Here is a 23,078-nt window from a genome sequence, read left to right as displayed (position 1 = left end):
CTAACAACCAGCCACCCCCGCCATCGGCCGAACCACTGTTCAGTGTTCACCCCACAATCTGCACATGCGAGATCAATACGAACGTGGAGTTGTGAACCCTAAACTCCCGGCCTGTGGGACCGATAGCTGCAGCTAAGCAATGCGCCGTAGGACCTCAATACAGGAGAGCTCAGCGTTCCAGCGAGAGAAACCGCTATCGAGAGCTCCAATTACCTACCTCTTCGGCCGTCCCCGTATTCGGTCCGCACCCGAGAATCAGCCCTGGTCCAATTATAGCACCTCCCGACTCCCGAGCTCTATGTAGGTATGCATGGATCCGAAGTCGGATGGGCACTAGAAGCTCTACGGAACAAGCTCAGGGTCTCAGGGCCAGGAATGACGCATATCGGGATTGGCGGTGGGGGTAGGGTCCGTCACGTAGCGGGGGCTTAGAAAGCTCTCCGTTCTCCTTCCCATTGAAGTGAACATATCCCGCCGATGACTCAGATCCTTCCAGCTTAAAGAGTCGTCGAATTGACATCGCCATTGTTGTTGATCTCCAGTAACGACACACACAATGGCTATGAAAGGTGTCGAAATGGAGACTGCGGTCTCGCTCGCTGTCGCCGACATCACCGCGGAAGGCGTTCCCAACTTCGGCCGCGAGATGCGCAAGTACTTTCAGTTCGACGATGACTGGATCAACCTCAACAATGGTAACCAGCTCTCCACCCCATTCAAGTTCCGCTCCAAGTGACACATACGCAGGCTCCTTCGGCAGCTGTCCCGAACCGGTGACCCGCGTCTACCAGCACTTCCAGCACCTCTCCGAGCGTCGCCCAGACACCTTCATCCGCACAAACCTCCCGCGTCTCCTCGCCGAATCCCGCAGCGCCCTCGCCAAGCTCGTCAACGCACCGCCCGCAACCGTCGTCTTCGTCCCCAATGCCACCACCGCCGTCAACATTGTCCTCCGCGGCCTCGAGTGGGCCCCCGGCGACAAGATCCTCTACTTCGACTTCATCTACGGCGCATGCGGCAACACAGTCCTGTACGTCGCGGAGTCGACCGCCGCCTCAGCCCTCCGCGTCGAAGTGCAACTCCCGATCACGGACGACGCGCTCCTTTCCGTGTTCGAGGCGACGATCACCGCCGCCGCCGGCACCGTGAAGCTCGCCGTCTTCGACGCCATCGTCTCCCTCCCCGGCGTGCGCCTCCCCTTCGAGCGCCTCGTCGCCGCCTGTAAGAAGCACCACATCCTGTCGCTCGTCGATGCCGCCCACAGCGTCGGCCAGATGCCGCTCGACATGCAGGCGCTCGACGCAGACTTCTTCACCAGCAACTGCCACAAGTGGCTGTATGCGCCGCGCGGCTGCGCGTTCCTGTACGTGCCCGAGCGGAACCAGAGCTTGATCCGCAGCACGCTGCCGACTAGTTGGGGATTTGTGCCGAAGACCGGGGGAGCAGTGATCTCGCCGCTCCCGCAGATCGAGGGCGACGTGGGTTGGGCGAAGATGTTTACGTTTGTGGGAACGGTTGACTCCAGTGGCTATCTGTCCGTTCCGGCGGCTATCGCTGTGCGCGAGAGACTGGGTGGTGAGCAGAAGATCATGCAGTACACCTGGGACATTGCGAGAAAGGGCGCGGAGATCTTCCGTCAGCGGCTGGGAACCGACATCATGCCTAGCTATGGGGCGGGGGAGGTGGCGATGTTTAACATCCGCTTGCCGTTGGAACTCCATGAGGTCGAGGAGAGCTTGAGAGGTGAGGTGGTCACCTTCTTGACGGATAGTTTGGATGCCCATGGGACCTATGTGGCGGTTTATCTGTACAAGGGCGTGTTCTGGACGCGCGTCTCGGGGCAGGTGTATCTGGACGAAGAGGATTTCGTGAAAGGCGCAGAGATTATGGCGGGGCTGGTGGATATGGTCAAGACCGGTGAGTGGAGGAGCCTGGAGGGAAAGATAAAGGGGTTGGCTGTTTAAGATTCAATGCGGGGAGGAAACATACTGGGCAATGACAATGTATTTCACGGAATCAACGCCTTGAATCTTGATCGCTGTGGCCAATAGCAATGACATAAAATTCCCGTTTTTTCCCCATCCGTTCCTCATTTTTTGGAAATAAATCCCTCTCTCCAGAGTCCAGACTCCGATTCTACCGGGCAACCGCTTTCTCTGATTGATGACAAGCCACGAACGGCTGGGGGCCCAGCCCCGAGTGTCCACTATCCAATGAGGCGTGCAATGTGAAGCTCCCCATCCGATCACTCCCTCGTCCAGAGACTTGCACTTCCGGCGGCAGGACGTGCATGGTCACCCAAAGGTTCTCTTCAAATCTTCGCTGCTGGTCAGCTTACCCGAAGTTTCCAACCAGTTCAGTTGGCAGTACCGATCAGCTTTGGCATACGGCAGGGCCGTTCTATAATTCATTACTGTTTACTCCATGCTTACCACCATAGCTATTAGCGGTTCGGTACCGCATGCCTGCTTGGACTTCCGGAGCACGGCACGGCACAAACTTCCAGCTGGATCAGCAAAGTTGATGCCCACCGAATGATATTCTATGACTTGATCGGGGAGGGGAGGTCTTCAGGGCACGGTTCACTGCTGTCGATCGGTCCGGTGGATTTGGAACTATTATCTATTCATAGGGTGGATTGGGTACGTCAGTACATATTAAATCAATCCCATTCCATTTCTCCTGGCTGATTTACATACACATTCGCCAGTGTTTTCTTGGGGGGGTTGGGGGGCATGCCAGAATTTGGGAGGCGTCCACACGGTCGTCGTTGTCTGAAGTGCAAGAGGAAGAGCGAGAGCAACACCGGTTGCAGCGGTTTGGTTCGGATCAAATGCATCAGCAAGGACATCGCTGTGCTGATAGTTGTATCCAGAGAATCCGGCGGCTCAGATGGCAAAAAAGAGTCGGCCTTGGGAGTCTTGAAATAACAGAATCTCAAAATCCCCAAGGCGTAGAGATAGCAAAGGGATTTGAACCCTCGTCTTCCGCTGTTGCCAGCAAACGTGTTGCCACTACACCACGCCACCTCATGTTAATAACTACTCCGAAACGCGCCCCACGTACCAGTGCGTGGGCCGTCACGCAGAGCCCCCCTCAGAGCCTCCTAAGTGGGCTCTCTCCTCCAATCTCCCCCACACACCCTATCTTCACGCCTACGGGCAGCAATGAAAAGAAAACAAAAGATTACCCGCGAGCGGTAACACTGCTACGATGCAATGTTCGTCGCAAAGGTGCCGATAAAGCTTCCTCAACGGAGGTGAAGGTCGGGAGCCTCAGTATCTCTTCCTCCTGCTCTTTCTCCTCCTCTACACGGACTCCTCCCTGCTTACCTTCCCTCCCGTAATCCTATAACCGCAACCAAAACCATTTCCGCGCGAATAACAGCCGAGTGATCTCCCGTGCCCGCCTGCAATCTAGACCTGTAATCACTCATTCCTAGTGGCAAGGTTGGTCGTTTTACCACTTATAACCCCACCTCTAACCCGCACCCCCATCCCCACGTCGCAAAGAATGCCTATCCTCCAATGCTGCGAAATTATCGACCGAGTATACAGTGCCTGTCCTCCCACAAGTCGACAGCCGTCTCGCAGCGATGAGAAACGGCTTGGGCCCTCTATAGTAGATATCCACGGTGAAGCACTAAATCTGTCCCATCATCAGCTTCAGCGCGCGTGTAGACTATTTAGCGCGATCATCTCTTCCGCTGGAACATCTATATATAACACGGCCCGTAGGCTGTCTCTGACATTTTGTTTCAAGCTTCCTAGTATGTACCTCTCACACCGCAGGTTGAATGGGACAATACTTTCTTTAACCGTGACCGAAACCACTTTCTACCCGAATACCAGCTGACTGATCTAACAATGGCGATAATACTTCAATCTGACCGCGACTACAACTTTTTGGCTGTGCGCGATTAACAGCCGAGTGATCTCCTGTGCTCACCTGTAATCCGGACCTGTCCGAGCTCGCTCATGTCCAGTGGTGGTGGTGGCAACTTGCAAGGTTGGTCGACATACCACTCGTAACTCCACCGCTCACTGCCTATCTCCATTCTCACATAACAGGAAATCCCTACCCCCCAACGCCGCGGAATGATCGATCGGGTATACTACCTAGGTGGTAGGTAGTAAGTACAGCATCCGTCCTCCGACAGGCAGGTCGACGGGTCGACAGCCGCCTGGTCTTCCTGAGCACCACTGCAACAGATGTTACTGGAATCGGAGCGATCTCGTACAGCCTGCCTGGACTGTGTAAAACCCTGGTTCTCCCACAGCTCTTCATGGGTCCTCACTCGCAGTGCGGGTGACAACTCATGCCTCGCCGGCAGTGACAACCCGCAATCAACGATCCCCGCTACAACACACTCGCATCCTAGGTTCACCAAGACGCTAAGCGCGTGCCATGTTCCTATTCGCTGATTCCATCATCGCGAAAAATTCTCCGGCTTCATTCCTACCCCTCTTGGAATGTCGTATCGCAATTGCTACAACTGCGGTCGTCTCGGGCACCTGGCTCGCCAGTGCACCGCCTCCCCTCCACCGCCCTCAGAGCCAATGGAGGAAGAGGATCGTTCTGTCCTTGGTCTCGACGAATCTGTCGCTTCGCCGATCATTGACGAAATCCACCACCTGTACCAAGACCTTCAGGAGATTTTCTCCACGAGCTTCGGCCCGTTAGGACTGTTGCCGAAGAGTCAGTAGGATGCGTCAAAGTACTCGTATCAGCGGTACGAGAGACGCGACAGGATATAAGGGACCTCAAAGCCCTTATGGAGACGATGAGTGAGAAGATCGACAAGCTCACAGAGGAGGACCGAGCACTCCGGGAGCAAACGCCAGTGCAAGCTACACAGCCACTGCCACCCCCATCATCGACACCACCTCCGCGGCCGAAACGGAAACGGACGGGGCCGCCCACCCCGCACCAACCGGAGAAGCTGGCAAGAGCCAACCCACCCACCCCGACGCCTGAGCAATCTGAGCATAGGGAATTGGAGTCCGACTCCATACAACCTGAACCACCAGCATCTGCCGTGTCCGCAGCGCCTCCTCCTTGTGACACTGAGACGGATGAGGGATGGAAGAAGGTTGAGAGGAAGCGGAAAGGGAAAGCGGAGAAGAGAGGGACGAGATTTGGAAGAGAGGGAAGCGTCCCGTCGTGGGCTGATATTGCTCGCGGCAGGGGCGGCGTACATGTGACCGTCTTCATCGGCGGGAGCAAGAACGCCAGGCCGAAAAAGGCACCCAAACCCCATAAGAAGGATTTGGAAAACCCTCAAACGAAGGGACAGAGGGCAGGTGGGAAGAGCGGGCGAGTCAGCCCGTAGGGGAGAGAGGAGATGTGGGAAGGGGCGGGCGGGTATGCAGGCCCATTTCAGTCTTTACCGTGTATCTACTTTTCTGGGACAGCCCGGGGCGGGGCAGGGAAAGCCACACCGGGCCGCTCGGTGCAAGCCGGGTTAGACAGTGGCGTGGAAACAGGGGGGTGGACGGGGTGATATTGCCATGATCTAAATAGGTCGCATGCAATCAATGATTAAACAAAAAAAAAGTGACAACCTGCAATGACGACGCTACGGCGATTCAATTGAAAGCACCGCATGGGGCTTAACCCGTATGGTCTCGCTTTTCCTTCGTCCTCTCTCTTTCTCCCCCTTCTTCCTACTTCACCACCAGTTTTCTTTCTACTCTCCCTTCTTACTACAGTTCTACTTCACAATCAACTTCCTTTCTCTCGAGCTTCAACCTTATCACTACTCTAACATCATCGCCCTCGTTCTACCTTCCCCTTCTCGACACAGTTCTACTCCACTCAATCTCTTCTCTCTCCCTCCCCCTTCCACCTCCTCAACGATCAACTTCCGCTCTCCCTCTTGGCAGTGTGGCGTGGCGTATGGTACGTAATACTTACTCCTCCTCTCTTCCGCGATGTTCCGTCCTTCTTTCACTGTGAATGAAAGCATTCTCTGCCGGAGACATCCCTTCCTACCGTCCCCTAATCCATCCCCGTGCTTAGCTGTCCTACACATGAAACGCTTACATTATCGTGGGGGTTCTTCTTCGCGATCTCAATCGGATACGGCGGGAGCATTCGCGCTTCTTGCCCTGGCCGAGCCCACCTATGATAGCAGTTCTGGCGAGGCTCGGACACCCCCACAAGCACCTCCGAATGCGAGAATAGCGCCTATCCTTCCTAGACGCCATCGCTACCATTATCCGGGGCTCGAAGCTTCGCTCGATCGAATTTCTGTTTTCACCCGCTCCCACTACGCTCGCCCCGACGGATGAGATGAGGGGTGGGCTGGAAGGCGCGGCCGCGAGCCTACATCTGCCCCAGCCCAAGCCAGGGGAGAGGGGGGGAGCCACAATGGTGGCGAAGAAGAAAGGGAGGATAGGGAGAATGAAGATGATGAGAGGAGGAAGCCTCCTCGAAAGATGCGGAAGAAGACTCTTCCGCTCGATCGCCGAAATCCGTATCACAGTACATCGCAATCCGATATCCCAACGATCAATCCGAACGGAACATCAACCGGCAGTAGCCCAGCTGCTACCCCCCAGGAGCTGGGGGGATAAAAAAGCCACCGGCATCAAGTCCGCGCATATCGGGGAGGAGGAGGAGCTGCTTAACCAGGCTCTGGGACTGTCTCCATTGGAGTAATTCCTCTGGGGATTGTCTCCGTTGGAATGCTAGTGGGGTGTAGGGAGGGGTGTTGGGATGTTTTTGTCTTTCGCATTGCAGAGATGGGGGGACAAACGAGCCACTTAGGTGGCGCGGAAGAGATGGAGGAGAAGGACGAAGAGGACGAAGACGAAGATGACGATGACGAAGACGTCTCGTACGGAGACAGCGGAAACGATGTCGATGAGGAGGCCGAGGAAGGGGAGGAAGGGGAGGAGGGTGACCAGGTTACGGTCGGATCTGTGTTTTTCTCTCTTTCAATTGTATCACAGATAACTGCATCCTCAATGATTTTGTAACTTTTCGAGCTCGTTATGACCCAATGTTTATAGTAGGCTCGTAGCCATCCAGTGTTCTAGATAGTACAGTCCAGCCCAGTCTTTCCCGACGCATTGAAACTTCGTGTGTAAGGCGTAGAGCCGGCCGCCACCACCAACTCACCACCGCCGGAAACTACGACCAACACCTCTCCTCACGGTACGGAGGTTTCTCAAGAGGCAACACCACCCGGGGAGCCTGATCGCCACCGGACCACTGCTGCGGACGCCAAAGTGGAACTTTGAGAGCCCTAAGAGGACGGGATATTCGTTGCTAACTTGCCGTTCTTCCGGGGCTTTACGGTAGAGTATAGCAACAGTGACCGAAACCATGCACCGGCGTGTACGGTGTACCAAATAGGGGCCGTCGCTGCTACTCCCTGCTTAAGCCATAGCGGTTCGGTATCGCATCCCTACTTCCGGACCACGGCACAAACTTCTAGCCGGATTAGCCAAGTTGCTGCACCACCGAATGCTATTCTATGATTGGATCGGAGGGGGGGGGGGACATGCCAGAATTCTGGCGATGTCTACATGGCTGTCGTCGGCAGTGCAAGAGCAAGAGTAACACGGTTGTAGCGATTCGATCGGCGATGACATCGCTGTGCTGTTGGTTGGATCCAGAGCTTCCGTCGACTCGGATGGCAAAAAATCAAAACATATCTGCAGTCATAATGCCCCCTGAAGGTATTTTGACTGCAGAAATGAAGATAGCAAAGAGATTCGAACTCTCTTCTTCTGCTGTTGCCAGCAAAAGTGTTCTCGCTACACCACGCCATCAAATGTTAGTAACCGCCTGAAACGCGCCCCACGTATCGGTGCGTGGGCCGTCACGCAGAGCCTCCCCTCTGAGCCTCCTAAGCGGGCTCCCTCCCCCCGTCCCTCACCTTCACGCCTACGAGCAGGAATCGACAGGGGAAAGATTCAGCGCAACACACCTCCACGGACGCTGAGCGGCGGCGGCGAGGAACGGCTTGTGTTGTCTAGCCACGGTGAAGCTGCTCCCCCTTCCCCCTCCCACACGTTCGGCACTATGACATGGCCTGCTTTCAAAATTCCGTTTCAAGCATCCTACATACCCCTCACACCGTAAGTTCAACCACCACCAAAATATTTTCCGCTCGACTATTGAACGAGTGATCTCGTGTGCCGGGTGCAATCCGCACCTGTATTCGCCCATTTCTAGTAGCAAGGTTGGTCGTTATACCATATTTAACCTCACCGAATACCACCCACCCCCATCACCACATCACGGCAAATCCTATCCTCCAACGCTGCGTGTGTAAACCGCTTGGCGCGGATATATCTTCCGCTGGAAAATCTACAATACTCCGTTTCAAGCATCCCACCCTTTTCACCGAAAGTTCAACCACGACCAAAACGACTTCCGCCCAGATACCAGCCGATTAATTCAATAATAGGCACAATACTTCAATCTGACCACGACAAAACCCACTTTCTGTTCTGCTCGAATAACAGCCACATATGAGTGATCTCTCGTGCCCGCCTGCCCGCGTGCAATCCGGACCTCCCAACAATACCAGCACTATAGAGCACACCAAATAACACCAGGAAAAGCCAAATTCCGTTTACTCCATCCTGCCCGCTGCCTCTTCATCAGGAGATACCATAAAGAAGGGTGTGGGGGGTGACCGCAGCTTCTCCTCCTGCTCCTTTCGGCCTGCCTTTCCTCCCCGTAATACTCCAACTGCGACCGAAGCCCAATTCCGCGCGATTAACAGCCACAGCCGAGCGATCTCCTGTGCTCGCGTGTCCGCATGTAACTACCTACTATAATACGGACCTGTGCTCACTCACGCCTAATCGGACAGATTGGTCGTCAGACTACATATATCCCGAGAACGGGATAGAGTAATCGTTGCTGTGCTCGCCGGACTACCCTCAAAGTACCTAATCGAATAGCAACAGTGCCCGAAACCATGCACCGACATGCACCAGCGTGTATAGTGTACCTCTGCCCCTGCGTAACTGCGTTTCGTAATTTCAGTTACGCAGGATGGCCGTTTTACCTTTTCACGCACGCAGCACACCCATTGCCTATTGCCATTGCCAGTCCGCTGACATCGCGGAGCACCCCGCCAAGCGAGTAATGCCCATGCTTCTGCCTTCACGCTGCCTTCACGCTGCCTTCACGCTGCCTTCACGCTGCCTTCACGCTGCCTGTACATACCGGTAGGCACTTCATTCCCACAGACCACGGTCTCGACTGTCCATTGTCCAGCTCTCCACTGTCCAGCTCTCGTCCGCATCTTCAAAACTTCACAACTTCCAAACTTTAGAACTTTAGAATCCAGATTGATCCCCCCCGGCCCAGCAGTGGGCCAGCACTCCAATTAATATTACATTTCATGTACAGACACCCCCCCCCCCCCCCCCCCCCCCCCCCCCCCCCCCTCCCCCCTCGTTCTCTCTACCGCGCCTCGCCATGCCCCTCCTCCTCCGTGTCCGCCGTGTATCCCCTCCTCCGTGTCCGCCACTCATCTATCACCCATACCCCCCGCCCCAATCGCCATTAAACACCGCCCAAGGCCTCCGAACGCGTCACAACCAGGCAAGCAAGCAAGAAGCTACAAGCAACAGCAAGTAATCACAAAAAACCAACAACCGAGTGGGTATCCGTATCCAATCCAACAATTGCTCCTGCACCGCTCCCCGCCCGCTCCCATCCCGCTGCCCATCCCGCTGCCCATCCCGCTGCCCATCCCGCTGCCCATCCCGCTCCCATCCCGCTGCCATCCCCGTCGATAAACGCACACCACAAGTAGGAAGTATGTATGTAGCCAAGCAAGCAAGCAAGTAAGAAGCAGATTAAGAAGAGAAGAGAAGAGAAGAAAAAAAATGCCCCGTTCAATATCATCGTGCACAGACAGAGAGCTGCACTGACAGAGAGCTGCACCGAGACTCAGAGAGTTGCACAGAGTTGCACTACCAGCACCCATACGTATGTAGGTATGTGGGTACCGTACTACACTTTATCACCGCTCTTCACCCTCCTCCTCCTCCGTCCCTCCAGAACCATAGTTACTACCCCCGCCAGTCCCCACCCGCTTCTTTGAATAAAAAGAGAAGAAAAAAGAAAAAACAACATAAAAACACACACGCACATGGGGGAATCGAGCATTGATAAGCGCACACAGACACGCACAGCACACAGCACACAACACACACACAGCCACACACTCCACAGACAGACAGACACTACACACACTACAGTGCACACACAACAAAGGGGAATCAGAGAAAACGAACGAAGAGCAACAAAAAAAGAAGAAAAAAAAGGGATGAACGGAAAAAGAAAAAGGCCTGTTACAGTAATAGGAGGATCGGCAAGATTTAACAGAGAAAAGAAAGTGAAGAAGAAGAAAGAAAAAAAGAATCAAACTCCTCAAACCATGCCACGCAAGTATGAAGTTGTGAATGAAAAGAGAAAAGAGAAAAGAGCAGAAGTAAAAAAAAGAAGCAAGTCAACAGTGGAAACCATCGTTTGTAGTAGCTATGCCCATGATCCCCCACGCCCCATGTAACAGAACTAGTCCCCCGTTGGTTCTACAGTAGAAAAGACAAAAAAAAAAGACTATGAGTATGAGTAGTGAGTTTGCTCCTCCCCAATAGTCGTGTTCTCGCCGAAACTCATGACCGAGCGCTCTACAGTCGAAAATGTCAAGTGGAAAAGATAAGCCGGCATCTAAGCCTTCTCTCCCTTGCTGCGCGCAGTGCCTCGTCTCCTAAAGAAGTCCATCACGCGACGCGCGGGTCCACTGCTGCCGTGTCCTCCACTGCTGGATTCACCCTCGAAGGCGTCTCCTAGTCTCTTATGCTTGGAGAGCATGGTCTTCTTGTTGGGGGCCGGGGCATTAGGCGAGTCGACATCAGCACTAGCACGACCGAACGCGGAAGCAGGCGCGGATCCAGCAGCCAGAGAGGTGTCGGATCCCGTCATGGCGCTCTCGGTATCGTTACTGTGGTGATGAGAGGCACCAAGCTGAGGCTGGCTCTGCACTTGAGGTGACTGCTGTTGGTTCTGTGCAGCAGAGTTGTACTGCCTGGAGTTGGTCCTCGAGAGCTTGCGCTCGTGCTTTCCCTCTCCGGTCATGCTCCTCAGTGAGAACGAGGTGGGCAGGAGGCTGAAGCGGCGGCTCTTGGGCGCAGATGCTGACTTCTCCATCTTCATACGCGCTCCCTGGTCGATCGATTGCCTAGGGTCGGTAGTAGGGGTACCGCCAACGACCGCAGGTCTAGCAGCAGGTTCCGTAGGCCTCTCGGAATTTCCAATAATCTTGCCAAGGAACCGGTTCGAATCGCCAGCGGCTCCACCGACCGTGTTCGCGCGCTTGTGGCCCTTCGGTAGCTGTTGTTCCGGCTGGGTGGCGGGACGGTTTGCGGCGAGATCCGGGTTAAGGCTGTCACCCTGCAGGATCGGGGCACTGATGTAAGGGTTTCCGCTAGATGGCATCGCAATCCTCCCTTGGACATTGTTAGCAGCCACGCTCGGTGCCGCCGGTAAAGAGTAACTACCCCCTCGCGAGGGCAAAAAATCCGACCGCGGGGGATTGGCAGTGGTGTTCGTACCTGAAGAATTGTCCTTTCCGGAACTGTTCGGGGCCGTCACGGGCTTGCCAGCCACCGGAGGTCCAGTCCTGTCCTTGCTCGGCCGTCTTGTTGGAGGGTTAGATGAAGGTCCGTCAGAAGCAGTGGCCGCCGCCGCCGCAGCAGCAGCAGCAGCAGAAGCTCGGGACGCGCTGGTCGACTGTTGGTACGAGACCGGGCGCCTTCCCTTCGCATCTGGCATCGGTGCTCTCGGTCCCTCTTTGGGCGCACCACGAGATTCCCGGGCGTCGCGATACGTGCGTTCACGGGTGGTTCCAGCCGTGGTGGCAGCGCGAGAGATGCTTCCATCCTTGTGCTCCTTGTGGGTGGCGACCACTGGCGGAGGCGCAGCGTCATTGGCTTCCTCGGTCCTCTTGGATGCGACATCCGGATCGACAGCTGATCCCCTCTGCGTCTGCTGCTGAGGCTCAACGTATTCGACTTGTACGGTGCGACGCTTATTGTCACCGGAGGGCTTGGGTTGCGTCGCCGGAACGATCTGCTCATGGGGGTGGTGTCTCGTGCCGAGCGCGCCGGGAGCATGCGGGTGACTTGTGGATGATGGTTCTCGTACAGACGCTGACCTGGTAAGCACGGGGGGCTCAGGCTTGGGTTCTATACGGAATTCCGGATGTCAGTAATCGCGCATCCACGAGGTCGAGGAACAAAAAAAGAGATGCGGCAAACCTCGGACAGTGATTGTTTCAACATCCTTGATTCCGGTAGTCGCGCTGGTAACCTTATTGACGATGTCGGCGAACGGACTCAACCAACTGTGTCGCGCAACCTCGAAGAGATCCGCTCTCCTACGTGGATCCGGCACTAGGATCCTTCGCAGAAGATCACGCGCATGAGGCGTGACGTATTCAGGGAATGTGAGCGAAGTAGATACTATGTACTTGTACAGCAAATTTATATTGTCGCCTTCGGGATTCGCGGGATCGTCATCGAAAGGTAGGTATCCTGCCAGCATCGCGTACTAATCGAATCGAGCAGAACAGAGATTAGCACCAAGAACACGGAAACGAAACGAAACGAAACTCGCAAGGAAGCCCATACCAGGATAACACCACACGACCAGACGTCCACCTTGCGGCCCGTGTATAGTCCGTCACTAACAACCAGTTCTGGTGCCGCGTAGCAAGGGCTGCCACAACTGGTAGCCATCAGGTCGCCCCGTCTCCGTATCTGGCCGGGTCCGACTATGCTCAACAGACTGCTCCCATCCGGCGTACGGTCGGTGTGGGGAACACCTTTCTCGAGTTCCTTGATGATTACCGGATCGTCGAGACGGTCTTCCAAGTCCCCGAGCTCGTCTTTGGGATCGAACACATTAGCAAAACCAAAATCCGTAATGATGATGTTCCTATTACGGTCCAACAGGAGGTTTTCAAGTTTCAGGTCTCGATGCACGATTCCCTTTTTATGCAAGTATCCAACGCCTGACACCAGCTGCGCGAACAGACGACAGGCCGGTGGATCTTTGAGATATCGGTGGGTGAGAATATAATCAAATAATTCTCCACCGGACGCATATTCGAGAATGATTCCGATGTGGCGTTCTGTTTCGACCATTTCCCGGAGGCTGACAATATTGGGGTGCGACAACGTGCGGAGGATCGCAATCTCGCGATATATCTTAGATATGCGATTTGGGTGCGGTGAGATCGAGTCTCGTCGTATGAGCTTAATCGCTACCTAAAACAACGGGAAAGGGGGAGACGACTCAGTAAGCTGCATCGACAAAAAAAAATCGCTAATTCGGAAACATTTCCGAAGTCGAAACGCGATGGAAACATAAAGAGAAAGAGAAACAAAAAGGAATGAACTTTACCTGTACACCACCGTCTCGCCTCCATCCGAGCTTGACCTTGCCAAACTCTCCCTCGCCCAAAGTTTGTCCGAGGATATACTCACCGAAGCGAGTCTCCTTTCTCGTGTGAGCGCGCCTATTCGAGGAAGTTTGTTGCGACTGCTCGTCACCATTACTGCTAACGGGGTTACTGCTGCCGCCGCCATTGCCTCGCTTGTTACCACTCGACTCAGAATCCTGTCTGCGTCTCGTGTTGGAGCGTGATGGGTCTCCCTGTTGCGGCGCGCTATTGCTATTGCCTCGCGACGAGGAGGAGGTGCCACGCGTCGAATTCGAACGACCAACGGGGGGCTGATCCTGACGCGTACGACCGTCTTCCGTTCTCCGGCGATCCCTATCCCGATCTCGATCATTTGCACCGTCTCCTCCTCCGCGTGTAGAATTACCTGCGCGGGACTCTGGGGGCGTAGCTGCGGTCGGAGTCTGTGTCTTGCTACTCGTGCGCGGCGGTGGTGGGATCGGGGGTCCGTTAGGTGTACCAGCCGATGTCGAACCGGACGAGTGCGGGGCGCTCGGCGACGGTCCGCTGTAGGTAGTCGGTCGTGGATGCGGGGGGCGGGCACCTCGAGGGGGGCCACTCGGCGAAGCTGGTGCGGGCGCAGCCGCTTGGGATACCGCTGAGGTCGACATCTCCCTCTTGTCCGGTGTGTTGGCTAGAGGGGATGTTGGGGGGGAGGGGGAGGGGGAGGGGAGGGTGGGAAGGGAGGAAGGGTGGGGGAGGAGGGAGGGGGAGGCGGGGGAGGAGGAGGTGGTGGAGGAGGAGATGTGGTTGTGTTGATGGTAGTGGTAGTAATCGGGGGTAGATAGTGTAGGTAGTTAGAGGGAGTTGGAAGGGAGGGCGACCGATGAAGAGGAGGGAGGGCGGCGCGTTAGTAGGATGGACACGCCCGAGTAGAGCAGCGTCTACCCTTACCGGATGTCGTCTGAAATGGCAGTAGTGCGGATGCCGAGCCCGATTAGTAGCGATGGTGGGCGGTGGGAGTCGGCGGGGGGTAATACACGGAATCGGATAGGGGTAAAAGACACGAGAAACGATGTCGATTTGGCGGTCACTTTTGGGAGTATTTTCGGAAGGGCAGAAACTTAATCGAGGGGGGGAGGCACTTTTTTGTTTGCTGGAGGAATTGCTGACTCTGACGGGGGAGGCCGACAGTCGAATAGGGAAGTGAGTAAATGAGTGAGTGAGTAGAGTAGGTAGGTTTGTACAGGTGGCAGGCAGATCAGGAAATGGCAGGTGCAGCAGCAATGCGCCGCAGGAGAAATCAGGCGCGGGCGGATTGAAACGGTGCCGATATTTCTTCTCTCTCTCGGATGGAGGATGGATGGATGGAAGGATGGTTTGGTACGACTGATGGACGAATGGCGGTGGGTGACGAGGCAGGCAGGCAAGCAGGCAGGCAGACAGGCGGGCGGGCAGGGCTCAGAAGCCGTAGCCGGGGGCAATTCCAGGAAATGTGGAAAGGGAGAGGGAGAAAGCGTATTGGGATAATCGAGCTGGGTGGAAATGGGGGTGGAAATGGGGGGGGGGGGGGGGGGGTGTGAATTTTGATGGCGGCTAGCAGGCCCCCGGGGGGATGAGGGGGGCTATTTGCAGTTGCTATTGATTGGATGGGGTAAGGGGGAGTGGGGTGTCCTTTCTTCTTTTCTTTTCTTCTTCTTCTTCTGCTTCGTCTTCTTCTTGATCTTCCTTCCTTCGAATGGATGGGATGCCGATGCTGATGGTGATGCTGATGGTTTTCCGAGACTCCGCGTCTTCTCTTCGCCTGTCTTGCTGCGTCCGGTGGATGATGGCTGCTGCAGCTGACGTTTAAGCGGTCAGTCAGTCAACGTGCACCCCTTTTCCCAGCGCCCAGCTGTCCAAGCAGGTACTTCGTAAGTGATTAAGTATGGTGATTTGCGGAATGGACCAGCGACCGCAGACGATATGTACGGGTTAGTTACCAAGCTTCACGGTGTATGGCGATCGGCTTGCCACTTTCTTTTCGTCCCGGGAGCTGAAGCAGCAGCAGCGGAAGTGGTGTGGATGCGTGAGTGCGTGATTGCGAGTGTGCGAGTGGGAGTGGAGAGCAAGTGGTCGTACTCTCCAATCCCTCCGAAACACAAGAACGGCCGAATACGGTTTATTCGAGCAAACACAGAAGGAGCGATCAACAAGTACCTCCCAGGTGCTCCAGCTATGCTCGAAGAACAGCCAGCCCGCCGCAACAACCCAGACGAACGAACCCGGACGAACCCCGGGAACCGCGCTTGGAGCCTTGGAGCAGTAGGTACTCTACTCTAGAGTCTAGCGAGACACTTGGGGAGTTTAAAGCGACTCTTCTTTGTATGTAGCATACCGGCAAAAGACGAGCCAGTCAAATCAAAAGTCAAATCAACGGAAGGAGATTCGAGTCGATCGGTGATATGTACTAGGTATAGAGATGAAGTAGAGATGGAGCAGATAAAGTCCAGTCTCCCCCCTACCTACATACCGGTGCATAACTCTGTCCGCATTCTCGATCTTGGTCTTTAATGCGAGTTATTTTCACGGCGCTGCTCTCTTTCTCCTTTTCTCCTTCTTCTCGCTCTGCCAACTCGTCGCGGTCGTCGCGGTAATCGGGGGAGTGGATCGCGGCTGGACGTCCTCGACTCCTTGTTGGCTGACGGCGGCGGCGGGTAGGCAGCTGTCCGGCGTAGTGACCGTCCATCGAGGGGTGGGAGGGTGGAGTCGAAGAGGGAGATGGAGGGAGGGATGGAGGGAGGGATGAGAAGACGACGGTTCGCCGTTCGGTCGGTACATAGGCGAGGAGGAGGAAAGGTACTGAGCGTGTATTACTATTACTCCAGTAGGTACTCTATGTACCTGAGTACGTGACGCTGGTTTCAGATACCTACTCTACTCTGCGTCGCCCATGAGCAGATCCGGAAAGGAAAGGAAAGAGAACGATTTGCAAGCCAACAGAGAGGAGAGAGCGCGAGAGAACGAGACCAATTAATCGTGCGTGGACGAGTCGCGACGATAGCGAAGCCACGCAACGGCGCGACAGAAACAAACAAACAACAAAAACAAACCGAACAAGCAAAAACAATCAAGATCCGGAAAAAAGAAAGAAGAGAAATTTGAAATCGGTTTCTTTTGATGATGATGTGCAGCAGCGACGCCGAATGGGGACAAGGGCGAGAACGGCGCGCGGTAGCGGAAGTTACTAGTAGTTAGTAGTTAATCGGGCACAGTAGTCGGGCAGATGTGGGGACAACTTACAGGCGTCAGCTATGGCATGTATGTACGGTATGCGGCGGAAGGAAGGAAGGAGATGACGACGGAGCGTGGAACGGAATGGACTCCTACCTAGTACTCCGACGACGGCGGGAGAGAGAGAAGAAAAGACAAGAGCAGAGTATTGACGGCGGCGGCGGCGGCGGCGGCGGCAGATCGATGAGAGGAGGGGTGTCAATGCCTCCCCCGGACGGAAGATCTGTCTGGTGGGCAACGAATCAATGCGAAACGGACCAAATGAAACGTCCCCGGCGAATGAACTGGCCGAAGCGATTGGTTTGCTGGTTTGCTGGCAGGCGACCGCCCGGAGGCTGGTGAGAAGAATGCGGTGGTATAGGTGGTGGTGGTGGTACTGGTGATCCCAGGAGTTTAGCGATGCGAGTGTTTCAGTGGCTTCGATTAAAGCCGCAGCACGCAGCAAAGTCAAGACTCAAAGTAGTCGTCCGGGTTCATCGGACATCCAGCACCGCCCGCGGCTGGGAAGTGGCCGTCGAGAATCGAGATGCTGGGACGGTGTAGAGTACTGTCCGTATAGTACCGCCCGCGGATGAGATTTGGTCTTTGAGATGCTGGAACCGTGTAGAGTACCCGCACGCCCAACCGCCATCACATCGCGAAACCCGGCGACTCGTTCGCGACCGTCAATGCTCATCCAGCTGCCGGCCATCTCCCGCACAACACAGCATAGCACAGCGTCTCGAGATCTCCCTTGCCCTTTCGTGCATTCCGCATTCCGACGACCTTTGCTCGATTAGATTTAAGGATGCCCGTGTGTACGGCATGAGGTCACTAGCGTCCGGCCAATCCCCGCCCAGATTCGGCTGGATGGAGTAACGACTCTAACGAGTCGTCGAGAAGGGCCTGGTGCGACACCATGAAGCGATCCTATTCTATCATTTCTATGACGCGAACGACGAACGTGTGTCCGGAACTGACTTGCAGCTGTTCCTTTTTCTCTCTCTTTTTTTCTTTCTCTTTTTTTCTTTCTCTTTTTTTCTTTCTCTTTTTTTCTTTCTCTTTTTTTCTTTCTCTTTTTGTTCCTTAAATCTTTTTCTTTTTCTTTTTCTTTTTTCGATTAAGCCGCGTGTGATGATGAAATTCAATCGGATTCTCCGTCCACCAGCAAAGCAAGCCTCGAGATCGCGCCATGCAACTGCACTGCTGCACCTCTGGAGAAGAATATTCTCCCCGGCCGCGACGCGATGGCCAACGGATGCATCTTTGCAACGAACCCCGCCTTCTCCAGCACTTGTCCATCCCCCCGCCAGCCAGCAAGCCAGTCGGCCATGCTACCAGGATTCAGTCGGTGCAGACGGAAGCGATCGCCGTCTCGCCAGACAGAGAGCCAACTGTCTGCAAATCTGCAAGTCTACAAGTCTACAAGTCTGCAGCGAAGGTTCGACAGAAGCATGTCACGTCTGTCACGTCTGTCGGTCTGCTGCTGTCTGCTGTCTGGCATCTGCTGTCTCTCACCACCGACTCTGCCTTGCCTTGCATGCTATGCCAATGGCCATGTGTCGCTTAACCCGCGATTCCTTCCATCCATCGCATCATCGCGAAGGATACATATGACATGTGTAGATATCCCCACCCCCATGCCCATCTCCTCACCTCACCTCCGCAGAGCCGAACAACGCAACGCAGCATATCGCACTAGGTAACGATTATAGCGCGCCGGGCGGGTGAACCTGCCTACAGCGGGACAGCTACCTAGACGAAGTTCGAACCAGCGGAGGGGCAAAACCTACCAAACTCACCTACTGTTAGTCCACACAGAATAAGCGTGCACCACGCTCTGGATCTAAACCCAAACACTCGACTCGAGCCGAATCCCGTCGTTATGTACTAGAGTAGTAGCTCCGACTCTCCGAGCAAAGCAAAACAAACCCATCGACCAAAACCTCTCTACTCTATGATACGTACATATCTAGAGTGATATTTACTCCCGTGTGTGTGTGTGTGTGTGTGTGAATTCCTACTCCCTTATCCAGGCCCCCGAGGGCGGAGAAGACCAGTCGTTTGACCGCGTTAGTTAACGTGTTTGGTATAAAACCGTTTTGCAAGTCCTGTGCTGTCCTTACTAGGCAGTAGTAGCTACCGACCAACCCATGCAAGCTGACAGCTCACGTCATCGCTCGGCCCCTTCCCCATCCCCTTCGTTCTCAACTCCTTCCGTTTCCTTCCCCGGGACTCGAGTCTCGAAACTAGAAACGCGAGACTCGGCGTGACGGTTGACCAAGGCACCACATGCAATTGCAACCGCAACTGCAAACACGCCCCAGCCCCCAGCCAGCCGGGTGGCAGCAGCACGTAATATCCCACCGCGGCCCGCCGTCTGTATGTAGCATGAGTACACATGTAACCGCACTTCATCCGCGAGAAAGTCCACATGCGTATGTATGTATCATGTACCTAGGGAGCACCGTAGGTCCGTAGTACAATGAACGGCCCAGCCAGCCAGCCCTGCAGATCGGTTCGGTTCGGTTCAGTTCTGCCGGAAAAACTGTAGCTATCCCGGTCCCCGGATCATCTGTTACTTGTCCAGTGTTCACCCACCCGCCACCCGTGCGGATCGTCGGTGCGTAGGTAAGGCGTGGTTACGGAGACCGGTCACAGACTCACAGGTGCATGCCGAGGCTGGAGCTGGAAAGTGGACTGGACTGCACGATGCGGTGGGATGGGATGGGATAGGATGGAGCAGAGTAGCGGTGGTGGTGGTGGACTGTGGTGGGGTGGTATGCCTAGGTTGGTATGTGCAAGAACACGTGGGGGGTGCGGACCAGAGTCCAGACTCCAGGCGGGCGGGGTGGGATCTGTGGCGCCAAATCTTCTCAACCGTCACCGTACATGGATATCCTGCAGCTCGAGAGAAGTGGAAGTGTAAAGTCACGGCCTGATCGGCTGAGAACTCGACTCATGCTGCCGCGAGCGGGCGAGCGATGCATGAAATATCACGCGGTGAGTGATGATTTGTGACCACGTCAACCACGTTTAAATCGTACGACCACTACTCTACTTCGTACTACGTTGAATTCCTGTCAGTACTACTGTCTACAGCCGCTCTTCCGCTCCTCCTCCTCCCTTCTCCTCCTACTCCTCCTCTTCTTCTTTATGCGTGCCATACCTCCATACCTGTCATCCGATCTGTTTGTCACCGGGTATTCGGTTCGATCGCTTCCAACCTGCCACCAATTTCCAACCGAATAGTCAATCTGGCTACTGCTTACTGCTTCTGTACGCAGCTCGGTTCAGACTTTGAACTTCGAAGTCCTTCCGTGGCCGGTTCGGGATAGTCGGTCAAAAGCGACAACTCCGAAGCGGATCCTACTAACAGTTAGCACTCAGTCCACTTATGTACTTTGACGATTATGCATGAAACACCGCGGTTTAGTGCGATTATTCACTCAGTCTTATTCGACCAGATGTTAAAAGATCCATTTCTTTTGTTTCGTTTAATTATTGATTGCATGCGACTTATCTAGATCATGGCAATATCCGCCCACCGTACACGCTCGTTTCCACGCAATGACGCCACTGTCCAACCCGAATTTCATCGAGCGGCCCGATGTGGCTTTCTCTGCATTCCGTCCTGGCCTGTCCCGACGATCTGCATAGAGTATATGAGCGCACCAAGGAAATGACGCTAGGAACAGGACAAAGAAAAAGAGAAAGTCCGCCCCTCAACCGCCTAGTCCCTCTCAACCTCCTCCTCCTCGTCCTTCTCAGCGGCACCCTCCTCATCGTCCCTCCCAACGCCTTTCTCCTCTCCTCCTACTCCCTCTCAGTGTCTGCCGCCTCGCCTAGTAAACCCAGCAAGCTCTTCACCTGTATCTCTTCCCGTTCCCCGGCTTCCCACTCGAACACTTCGCTGACTGCATCTTCCTCAGCGGCCGAGTCCGGTATCCGTCTACCAAGTTACAACATCAGTAGCAGCAAGAAAGTCCAAGATTGCCCGACTGCACCTCTCGTCTGCAAAGAAGTCGCGGGTCTTGAAGCGAGCCTTCCATCCACTTGGCTTCCGTGATCCCGCGCTTCAGATGGGTAAGCGATGGAGGTGGTAGCGGCCTGATGCCGTACTGGCTGAGGTGACGGGGCCCCTCTCCCCCGCGAGCGGTGGGGTTGTTGGCCGCCAGCTTGGCCGATTCGTCAGCCTTTTTCGTTTCCGGGGACGCCTTTGTGTGCTGGGCACCATCTGATCTCAATGGTTATTTCCGGCTCTCTGCGTCGCAAAGTCTTATTCGACCAGAAGATTGGGCTGGGCGAATACCAGTGGATCGAGTGATATTTCATTCTTGCAGTTTCGTCGGATGCCGATTAGTTATGGCGATAAATTAACAGCATGATCTCACTCAGCGGGTTCCGAACTTCTAGTTCCAATCGACAAATAAGGATGAGCTTTTTTTTTACCCACCTCACCGGTCGACTGCATGAGAGCTGGAGCTGAGCGGCGCATGATTGGATGGGTCCCAGAGTCTCAGCCTCAGAGTCTCGATGCACGCACCAATGAACCCCTCCACGAATCACTGTTGACGCACAGCTGAGTGGACGGTGGGCTTTCAAAGCATCGAGGCACAAATTTTAATCGCGAGCCTTCTTTCGCTCCTCCTCCGCTTTCCTTCGCAAGGAAGGGGACGCCCGCTTCATCCTACAGTGTACATACAATACACAGCCGAGTTCGCACCACCACTTCACGGTATCGATGGGTAACTGTTGGTCATGCTGCTGTTCCTGCTGCTGTCCATGCTTCTGCCCTAAGAAAAGAGTCCGGAGACGGTGGACGCCCCGCCAGCGCGACCCGTAGCGAAAGCGAGCAGCGGAGATGCGAACGGCGGCACCCACCACGGCGATTCGCCACCACCACCGCCGCCGCCCAGAAACACGCCCCCGCCGGAGCGACAATCGATCTCGGCCATCGCGCCCACCCGCGAAGCGGCAAACGACTCGGGCGACGAAAGCGGGAAGAGGACGCATGCGCGGAAGAGGCGGCCGAAAGACCGCAAGCAAAAGTTGCCCGATCGCGTGGGGAAAAACGACAATGGTGTCATCCGAGGTAAGCGTGATGGAAGAGGAGGCGGCGGGGGCAGGGGCGGCGGCGGTGGGCCCGGCGGAGGACTCGGTGGGCGTGGTAGGGATGGCTGGGACGATGATGACTTCGTGGGGACTTCGGATTACAGGCCTAGGAACTACGGAAATTCAGCGTACGACCGCAGTGTGCCCAAAAGCAAACCCATCCCAGGGCGCAGGCACACAGTTGTGGAGACTTACCCCCTCCAAGCCGATGGAAGCCGAAGCTCGGCACCATCGGAGTCGGCTAGCACGATACCACCGGTGTCCGTCAGCGGCGACGATGGCGACACAGAGCCCCCTGGTGACCCGCCGTCTCCAGGAGTCCCCGCCGACGAGTACTCACAGCCGCCTCCAGTAGTCACCGTCGACGACTACTCACAGCCGCCTCCAACAGCCCACGCCGACCACTACTCACAGCCGCCTCCAAGTGCACCCCATACCCCCGAGGAACCAGCTCCGCCCAGCTCCGATTCACAGTCTTTACCGAGACGCCCATCCGTTCCACTAGAACCATTCCGGCGAGAGCTCAGACGAAATAAGGTGGGCTTGACGGAGGTTGTGTGGAATGGCGTGGAATAGAAGCTTCAAGCTACCTTGGTGGATATCCAAAATTCACGCAGGATGGGTGGAATGGGGGAATAGCTGGAGGGGGGACTCGAAAGTACTCTGTAAGTTGAGGGTGAGTGGAAGGAGAGAGAGAGGATATGTTTGTAATGTCTAATGCGTCATGCCAATGGAAGTGTAGATTATTGTTCTTTCCTCAGGGAGAGAAGGTCTGAGTGCATATAAGGAATAATTGAGTCCGTGTCTCAGCTCAACCTCGCGGGCTATGTAACTATTGAGTCGTGATTTTCAAGATGCAATGCTCTGTCACGTTATCTTCACTTCGGGCTGTTGCAATATCACTTGTTTAGGTTGGGTAGAAGGCACGGCCCTTTATCTCTATTTCCATATCTACTACCTAGTACTGTAATACTGTTCTCACGAGGCTACAACCTTACACTTCAACCAATACACTAGTAACTTGTTCACGACCACATTATAGTAGTTACTCTATCATTTCAACACGGGTCTCAGCATTCCGGTCGAGTGATATCCTATGCGTGCTCGCACAGACCCCCAGGCTCCAGCTCAGCCGCCACCGAGGCCGAGCCACAGGCCGATGGACCGTGGACGCCACGGGTACTGGGAACGGCTGAGTAGAGTACGACTCTCCTCATAGGCTCGTACAACCGAGCGACTGTAACACACAGCCAATCAACCGTCTGTACCA

The 23,078-nt window shown here is 55.1% G+C and overlaps 4 protein-coding genes, 1 non-coding gene and 1 pseudogene across 6 annotated transcripts; 3 read left to right on the top strand and 3 right to left on the bottom strand.

Moving 5' to 3' along the window:
• Positions 1–509: 509 nt before the first annotated feature.
• BZA05DRAFT_398916 (pyridoxal phosphate-dependent transferase) lies at positions 510–2,070 on the top strand. The gene is made up of 2 exons (XM_051483752.1): positions 510–695; positions 748–2,070. The coding sequence occupies exons 1-2, from the start codon at positions 557–559 to the stop codon at positions 1,962–1,964; spliced, it is 1,356 nt and encodes a 451-aa protein (XP_051339052.1). The 5' UTR covers positions 510–556; the 3' UTR covers positions 1,965–2,070.
• An 887-nt stretch (positions 2,071–2,957) lies between these two features.
• On the bottom strand, positions 2,958–3,029 carry BZA05DRAFT_t189. Its single transcript has one exon. It is a non-coding gene; the product is annotated as a tRNA-OTHER (tRNA).
• Positions 3,030–6,785: 3,756 nt separating this feature from the next.
• On the top strand, positions 6,786–7,247 carry BZA05DRAFT_445227 (uncharacterized protein; the record flags this gene model as incomplete). The annotated part of the gene is made up of 2 exons (XM_051486981.1): positions 6,786–6,903; positions 7,096–7,247. The coding sequence occupies 2 exons, from the start codon at positions 6,786–6,788 to the stop codon at positions 7,245–7,247; spliced, it is 270 nt and encodes an 89-aa protein (XP_051339051.1).
• A 462-nt stretch (positions 7,248–7,709) lies between these two features.
• BZA05DRAFT_t188 lies at positions 7,710–7,781 on the bottom strand (annotated as a pseudogene). Its single transcript has one exon. The product of its transcript is annotated as a tRNA-OTHER (tRNA).
• Positions 7,782–10,626: 2,845 nt separating this feature from the next.
• On the bottom strand, positions 10,627–14,079 carry BZA05DRAFT_453316 (uncharacterized protein; the record flags this gene model as incomplete). Its single annotated transcript, XM_051487490.1, has 4 exons — positions 10,627–12,224; positions 12,297–12,588; positions 12,669–13,307; positions 13,444–14,079. Coding segments are annotated over 4 exons (3,084 nt in total), but the record flags the coding sequence as incomplete, so codon positions are not given.
• A 6,184-nt stretch (positions 14,080–20,263) lies between these two features.
• BZA05DRAFT_445225 (uncharacterized protein) lies at positions 20,264–22,384 on the top strand (the record flags this gene model as incomplete). The annotated part of the gene is made up of 2 exons (XM_051486980.1): positions 20,264–20,305; positions 21,500–22,384. The coding sequence occupies 2 exons, from the start codon at positions 20,264–20,266 to the stop codon at positions 22,382–22,384; spliced, it is 927 nt and encodes a 308-aa protein (XP_051339049.1).
• Between the last annotated feature and the right edge of the window lie 694 nt (positions 22,385–23,078).

This window comes from Tricharina praecox (genome assembly GCF_024521635.1).
Source record: "Tricharina praecox strain CBS 144465 chromosome Unknown BZA05scaffold_13, whole genome shotgun sequence".
Classification (NCBI taxonomy): Eukaryota; Fungi; Ascomycota; class Pezizomycetes; order Pezizales; family Pyronemataceae; genus Tricharina; species Tricharina praecox.
This window is presented reverse-complemented; position numbering and strand designations above follow the sequence as displayed.

What these genes read in the sequence shown, in the direction of transcription:
- BZA05DRAFT_398916 (XM_051483752.1), top strand. Translation starts at nt 557, where the DNA reads ATGGCTATGAAAGGTGTCGAAATGGAGACTGCGGTCTCGCTCGCTGTC. An exon ending in CTGGATCAACCTCAACAATG is followed by an intron (nt 696 to 747) that starts GTAACCAGCTCT and finishes ACACATACGCAG; the next exon opens with GCTCCTTCGGCAGCTGTCCC.